Genomic DNA, 8374 nt, shown 5'->3' on the forward strand with positions numbered 1-8374 from the left:
GCCACCTTCTCATCCTCCACTGGGGGTGGTGGGGCGGTCAGGCTGACTTTACCTTTAGACGGTGTGGCTACCTAGCATGGATGACGCTAGCAGTATTGAGGTTGTTTTGTGGGGGGAAGCTACTAGAAAGTACAGCATTGACAGAATTGACATTAGCTGGCTGCTAATCCCCCGAATTGTTCAAGCTGCCAAGGCCCTGCTGTATATACAACATAGTTGGTTAGCGTAGTGGCTAACACAACATGGACGTTTTAATGGGCTAGACTCCAAATAGCATCAGTAAGACCCATTGCTACAATACACTATATGGACAAAAGTATTGGGACACCTGCTTATTCCTTCGTTTTTTGGAGCAGGAGCATTGCTGTGAGGATTTGATTGCATTCAGCAACAAGAGCATGAGTGAGGTCAAGATGTTGGATGATGATCATCCCCAACTCCACAACTCATCCCAGAAGTATTAAATGAAGCACCACCATCATTCCAGAGAACACAGTTCTTCCGCTGCTCCACAGCTCCTCAATGCTGGGGGGCTTTATACCCCTCTAGTCCACGCCTGGCATTATTAGGCAGCATGGTGCCGATAGGGTCATGATGTAGATCTGCTCCAGAGAGTCCTATTGTATTGGCAGTTCTTGACAAGCTGTGTGTGTGTTTGCATTTGCACATCTGTTTCAGCTACGTGTGCAACTTTAAAGTAGCTGAATGCATTCATTGCAAGGGGTGTTCACAAACATTTGGACATATAGTGTGTGTGTGTAAGACTAAATGGAGCAGGGGATGGAGCAGCTTTGCGGCACAGCTGATTAACCCCTTGCAGGGTTGATGAAGAGGCAGTAGCGCTCTGCTTGGGAACAGGTCCACGTTTAAATGTATTTGAGGAGCGCAGATGGAGGAGCTTCAGAAGGTGAAATTTCAGAGCCCTGCTTCACATGCTCACGCCGTGCCACTGTTACTCTGATTATTCACAGTTATGGCACGGACCAGGATGAGCGAGAAACACCACGAGCATGTTGTTACTCAGACTGAAAGAAAATGACTCCGTTTCCTCATGATGTTGTACAGTTTCACTCCTGTCCTGTGGTGCAGTGTTCCTCCGTCAGTGTTCTTCTGGATATCATGCTTGATGTTGAAATCTCGAATAAGCCGTGACACTGTGTGAACAGCACTGCCGTTTTCTAAAGGAGTGATCCAACTCCAGCGCTACAGTAGCTGCGTATGGGTGAAGCGGATGGCCAAAAATACAAGCGTCCAGTTTTCTCACCAAGGTGAGCGATATCTCCCAGCTAGCCACTGAAATAGCCACTGAAAATTAAAAGTACTCTATGACCTAAAGGGAGTTACTGGGCTATGCTAACATTAGTATTTTAGTACTGAACTATTTTGTAATAAGAATTATTCCCACACTCTAAAAAATGCTGGGTTAAAATGATCCCAGTGGCAACCCAGTGCTGGGCCTAGTTTGGACAAATACAGCAATGGGTCATTTATACAGTACTGTAGCAGATACACTACCCAAGAGCCGTATAATATAAATACCCCCCCCAATAAAACGTGCTAATGTAGCGGCTAAATCGTCGCTGTTAAACATTCACATTTCACATTTATGTGCTCTTATCCAGAGCAATTTACAAGGTAACTCGTATTACAGAGGCGGGTCAATGTAGTGTTAGGAGTCTTGCCCAAGCGCTCTATTGGTGTAGCGCAGCACAGTCACCCAGACTGGGAATTGATCCCCAGTCTCCCACATGGTGCAGTAGCTCACTGGCAGGTAGTGGTGTTATCTGTTGTGCCACATCGCAAGTAACTGCAAATACTCGCACTTCTTCCCAGCTTGCTGCAGATATTCTGCTCAACACCAGAAGTAAACAAATAAATAAACAAATAAATAAACAAATAACGCACAGCCACACAACAAACAAACCCTGAAACCATGTTAGGTTATCTATGTTTTGCATGAAATACATATGTGAATAATAGCCTCTTTTATATCAATCTGGCAACCGAATTAATTTGCTGACCAGCTAACTAATTAATTTGCTGACCAGCTGATACAGTCTACCAAATATCACACAACAAGCTACACTGGCTAGAAATCCTCTAGAGCTGACACTTTGATGTCTGTTAGTTAATCATAGCAAGCTAATGCCAATTCTGTCAGAATTTATTTATTTATTTATTATTTTATTTTTTCATTAAGAGAATACAATGGAATGTGTATATTTTACAGAAACCATTGTAAGCAGAAAAATTAAAATTAAAAAATATTTGGGTTTTTACTGTGATCTAAACCAGCGTTTCTTAACTCCGGTCCTGGAGGAACCGGACCATTTTAGCGGGCTCCCTGCTGTAGAACACCCTCAGCTCTGAAAGGGCTGGTTAACGAGCTGATTAGTTGAATCAGGTGTGTTGGAAGCAAAGAAGCGCCTTAGTCCAGGACCAGGGCTGACAGACACTGATCTACACATGGATCTAGTGGATAAAATACCCAAAAACTACCAAGAACCATGTAAAGAACCCAGCAAAACATGCTAACTCAGCAGGTAACGTATCTAGACTGTGTAAATTAGCCAGAACATGCTAATCCAGCAGGTAACGTATCTAGAACTGTGTACATGAGCCAGAACATGCTAATACAGCAGGTAACATATCTAGAACTGTGTAAATGACCCAGAACATGCTAATACAGCAGATAACTTATCTAGAACTGTGTAAATGACCCAGAACATGCTAATACAGTAGGTAACGTATCTAGAACTGTGTAAATGACCCAGAACATGCTAATACAGCAGGTAACGTATCTAGAACTGTGTAAATGACCCAGAACATGCTAATACAGCAGGTAACGTATCTAGAACTGTGTAAATGACCCAGAACATGCTAATACAGTAGGTAACATTTCTAGAACTGTGTAAATGACCCAGAACATGCTAATACAGCAGGTAACGTATCTAGAACTGTGTAAATGACCCAGAACATGCTAATACAGCAGATAACCTATCTAGAACTGTAAATGACCCAGAACATGCTAATACAGCAGATAACCTATCTAGAACTGTGTACATGAGCCAGAACATGCTAATCCAGCAGGTAACGTATCTAGAACTGTGTACATGAGCCAGAACATGCTAATACAGCAGGTAACGTATCTAGAACTGTGTAAATGACCCAGACATGCTAATACAGCAGATAACCTATCTAGAACTGTGTAAATGACCCAGAACATGCTAATACAGCAGATAAGTTATCTAGAACTGTGTAAATGACCCAGAACATGCTAATACAGCAGGTAACGTATCTAGAGCTGTGTACATGACCCAGAACATGCTACTACAGCAGGTAACGTATCTAGAACTGTGTACATGAGCTAGAACATGCTAATACAGCAGATAACTTATCTAGAACTGTGTAAATGACCCAGAACATGCTAATACAGCAGGTAACGTATCTAGAACTGTGTAAATGACCCAGAACATGCTAATACAGCAGGTAACGTATCTAGAGCTGTGTACATGAGCCAGAACATGCTAATACAGCAGGTAACGTATCTAGAGCTGTGTACATGAGCCAGAACATGCTAATCCAGCAGGTAACGTATCTAGAACTGTGTAAATGACCCAGAACATGCTAATACAGCAGATAACCTATCTAGAACTGTGTAAATGACCCAGAACATGCTAATACAGCAGATAAGTTATCTAGAACTGTGTAAATGACCCAGAACATGCTAATACAGCAGGTAACGTATCTAGAGCTGTGTACATGACCCAGAACATGCTACTACAGCAGGTAACGTATCTAGAACTGTGTACATGAGCTAGAACATGCTAATACAGCAGGTAACGTATCTAGAACTGTGTAAATGACCCAGAACATGCTAATACAGCAGGTAACGTATCTAGAGCTGTGTACATGAGCCAGAACATGCTAATACAGCAGGTAACGTATCTAGAGCTGTGTACATGAGCCAGAACATGCTAATACAGCAGGTAACGTATCTAGAGCTGTGTAAATGACCCAGAACATGCTACTACAGCAGGTAACGTATCTAGAGCTGTGTAAATGACCCAGAACATGCTACTACAGCAGGTAACGTATCTAGAACTGTGTACATGAGCTAGAACATGCTAATACAGCAGATAACTTATCTAGAACTGTGTAAATGACCCAGAACATGCTAATACAGCAGGTAACGTATCTAGAACTGTGTAAATGACCCAGAACATGCTAATACAGCAGGTAACGTATCTAGAGCTGTGTACATGAGCCAGAACATGCTAATACAGCAGGTAACGTATCTAGAGCTGTGTACATGAGCCAGAACATGCTAATACAGCAGGTAACGTATCTAGAGCTGTGTACATGAGCCAGAACATGCTAATACAGCAGGTAACGTATCTAGAGCTGTGTAAATGACCCAGAACATGCTACTACAGCAGGTAAACTATCTATCTATATCTAAGTGTAAATGACCCAACAAAAGGACCCAACCTGAAGGTAAAACCCAAACCCAGCAGTTTTCAGAGTGCAGTCGAGACATAATTTAGGAGCTGGAGGCCAACTGAACTGAAATCAGACGAAATCAGAGAAATCAGAGAAATCAGACGAGGCCTCTGTGTGTTTTTTTACACTCTGCTGCAAATACTGCCAAATAAACCCGTCTTACTTTGCTCCTCCCTGACCGATAAGGGCTGTACACTCTCTGTTAATCTTTAGACGCTTCATGTGATGGTGTCTGATGGTGATGATGTTGATCATCAGTGTTTCATTCATTTATTTTCACAACCGGCTTCATTCAGATTCCCCAACTCCGTCCTTTTCGCCCCTGAAATCAGTTTCTGAGTCCTGCAGATTCACTCCATCACCAGCTCAAACAGCGAAGTCATCCCCTCAGCTCTCTTTCATCCACGCAGGCCGGCCGCGGGCAATCTTCCCCCACACTTTGATATAAACACAGCCATGCTGTCAGGAAAGGGCACAGGGGAGATATCATCGGCTCATTACTGCCATTATTCACCACTGATACGGTGGCTAATGGAAAATGGCAGTAAATCATCGCTGTTAGAGGAAAACCTCATAACTCGGAAGAGTATCTCTGTTCAAGGGCTGCATTAAAGGGCCCATATCCTACTTTTTAATTTTTTTCAGTTTAGTTTAAAAACCAAAAACAGTCGCTCCCTCTTTCTCTACACACACTCACACACACACCTACTTGCAGGGTGTTAAGCACTTTCTGAACACACTACAGTCATTAAACTAAAAGCTTTCTGAGGAAAATGATTTTTTTTCTTATTTAATTGTATTAATTTTGATGTATTATTTATTATCTTTTTTATAATTATTCGGTCTTGTTTATTTTTCACACACACAAACAAAATCTGTATTGTTAAAAATGTGTATTTGTAGTGAAGTGAGCCACTGTTGACCTATAAAGACCAGCCTACTGTTTAAAAATAAGGCAATTCATTAGTCAATTTTACTGGCATAAATATAATGATAATTTAATAAACTAAAATATTGTGATATACAGTGAAATGCTGTGATGCACATTTCTGGTCACACCGCCCAGTCCTGGACTTTAATAATCCTTAACAAAGTCCTTAAACTTTATTATTATTATTAATTCAATAAACCGTGCTTTTTGGTGATTATGGGCACTTTAAATTCATGTGTCTCTTCCCAGGTTTCCTCATAACAGCGATGAAATACCGATGGAAGCACAACAGGCAGGCTGTATGTAATATATAACTGTATATATCTGTAATACTGTTCACCCTGATGATGAACTGAGACCTAACACACCAGCAGAAAGGGCTGATCTGAGTTCAGATATTCAGCGTTTCATTCAGTGTGTGTTTGATCCATATTGTAGGTGAATGAATTGAATGTGATTTGTTGACCATCGAGGACCTCATGAAGTGTTTAGTCAGTGTTGTGTTTTGAGTCTTTAGCCACGTAACGGGTTGCATTGCTTGTGTGGAGATTGTGTTTCTGCGGGGGGTGGTGGTGATGGGGGGGGGGGGGGGTAAAAGTGTCCTTTGTGTGCGTGAGAACGTCTGGAGTTACAGTCGTTACAACGGGCCTCTAAAGCCACGGGAGAACAAAACACTTTAGAGCTGTTCATTCACTTCTGATCCAGCACACACACACACACACACACACACACACACACTCGACCAAAAGTATTAGGGAGCACCTCCTTCACTAGCTCAGTCTGCAGCACCAGCACGAGTCAGCACAACCGGGCAGTGGGAGGTGGTCAGTGCTCTTAGTGATGTACAGTACTGTACTGATACTAACACATAATATCATAATATTACATATTATTTCAAATGTTATAAAAATATAAAACATTAAATCTATTTATTTGGGCCATGTGTGTTTATATATCCCATAATGCCCCACTATTATTATTGTTTTGTTGGATTATTTAATATTAACACTGATATTAATATTAGAATATATGTATATACCATAGTATGAGTGTACATAAATGTTAATAAACAAGGAACCCATTGTTAATGTTTTTGTTATTTTTATGTTATTTTGTTATTTTCATTGTTATTGTGTGTAAAATCTATTTACAAATATTAAAATAAAAATATTGCGCATGTTATTATTATTATTATTATTATTATTATTAAGTATTCCTTTCGGACACTAGAGCTGCTGTTGTGGACTGAGTTTAGTCCACGGTTCTTTATTCTGCATTTTGGTGTAAAAATGAACCTGTAACATGTGTAACAGTTACAGGTGTGTTGTTCTGACCTGCAGTGTGTGTGTGTGTGTGTGTGTGTGTGTGGGGGGGGGGGGTTTACAGGTGTGTTGTTCTGACCTGCAGTGTGTGTGTGTGGGGGGTTACAGGTGTGTTCTGCTGGCCTGCAGTGTGTGTGTGTGGGGGGGGGGTTACAGGTGTGTTCTGCTGGCCTGCAGTGAGTGTGTGTGTGTGTGTGTGTGTGTGTGTGTGTGTGTGTGTGTGTGGGGGTGGGGGGGGGGGGGGGGGGTGGTTACAGGTGTGTTCTGCTGGCCTGCAGTGTGTGTGGGGGGGTTACAGGTGTGTTCTGCTGGCCTGCAGTGTGTGTGTCTGTGGGGGGGTTACAGGTGTGTTCTGCTGGCCTACAGTGTGTGTGTGGGGGTGTTACAGGTTTGTTCTGCTGGCCTGCAGTGTGTGTGGGGGAGTTACAGGTGTGTTCTGCTGGCCTGCAGTGTGTGTGTCTGTGGGGGGTTACAGGTGTGTTCTGCTGGCCTGCAGTGTGTGTGTGTGTGTGTGGGGAGGGGGGGGGGGGTTACAGGTTTGTTCTGCTGGCCTGCAGTGTGTGTGTCTGTGGGGGGGTTACAGGTGTGTTCTGCTGGCCTGCAGTGTGTGTGGGGGAGTTACAGGTGTGTTCTGCTGGCCTGCAGTGTGTGTGTCTGTGGGGGGGTTACAGGTGTGTTCTGCTGGCCTGCAGTGTGTGTGTGTGTGTGTGTGTGGGGGGGGGGGGGGTTACAGGTGTGTTCTGCTGGCCTGCAGTGTGTGTGTGGGGGGGTTACAGGTGTGTTCTGCTGGCCTGCAGTGTGTGTGTGTGTGTGTGTGTGGGGGGGGGGGGGGGTTACAGGTGTGTTCTGCTGGCCTGCAGTGTGTGTGTGGGGGGGTTACAGGTGTGTTAGTTGTTTGCTTCTATGTAAAAATATTAAAACAGAAAACAAGTCATTTATGAAGAAGCGTGGCATGATATCGTATATATTAAAATATTGGAATCTCTGACTGTAAGTGGTTGTTTTGACTGGAGGGAAAGAGTGGGGTTTGATGTTTATTAGATGAAAGGCTGGACCCTGTCCCAGAAACTGCATCAGACGCCTGCAGTCTGCAGTGCTCTGTGTTGCTAATGCTGGGGTTCTCCAGTAGAACTCATTATACATAAACAAACCATACAGAAACGGGCCGGGTCACCCCCTCATTAAAGAGCCCATATCCTGCAGGTTTCTTATACCTCAGTTCTCCTCAGGTCCTTAGAATCAAACAGGCTGTTTTTTCAGCTGTATTGTTCTCTGATTTATATTAACCATTTATTAATATTTTTCTGCAGGATTTTCACCACGTATCTCCTTCCAGCTCCAGATTAATTGGTCCGATTGTGTGAGTCGAGCTTTTATCTGCTTTTTGATCAAATATTTAACCGTAGAAATGAACAGGGTGCATCTATTGACACGATGACACTAGTAACACCAAACCAACCAACCACAGGTGGTACCACAGCGACCACTTCACAACCACTTGAGACACCATAGCAACCACATGGGATACCAAATTTCCTCTCAACCAGTAAACAACACCATAGCGACTGAATGAATACTATTGCAATCAACTTCTAACAGCAACACTGTATCACCGGCC

General features: G+C 42.9%; 1 protein-coding gene across 4 annotated transcripts in view; it reads left to right on the top strand.

The window, feature by feature from the left end:
• tmem275a (transmembrane protein 275a) overlaps positions 1-8089 on the top strand; it is a 9705-nt gene extending 1616 nt beyond the window's left edge. For 2 of the 4 annotated variants that reach the window (XM_072669273.1, XM_072669274.1), the window contains exon 2: positions 1-4491. This exon is cut by the window's left edge and continues 671 nt beyond it. In XM_072669273.1, coding sequence (XP_072525374.1) covers positions 1-75 — 75 coding nt within the window. In that variant the 3' untranslated portion in view covers positions 76-4491. Of the gene's footprint in view, positions 4492-8066 lie in introns of those variants that run through there. The other 2 variants (XR_011978306.1, XR_011978305.1) reach the window with 2 other exon arrangements.
• Positions 8090-8374: the final 285 nt, after the last annotated feature.

The sequence above is a fragment of the Salminus brasiliensis genome, chromosome 23 (assembly GCF_030463535.1).
Source record: "Salminus brasiliensis chromosome 23, fSalBra1.hap2, whole genome shotgun sequence".
Classification (NCBI taxonomy): Eukaryota; Metazoa; Chordata; class Actinopteri; order Characiformes; family Bryconidae; genus Salminus; species Salminus brasiliensis.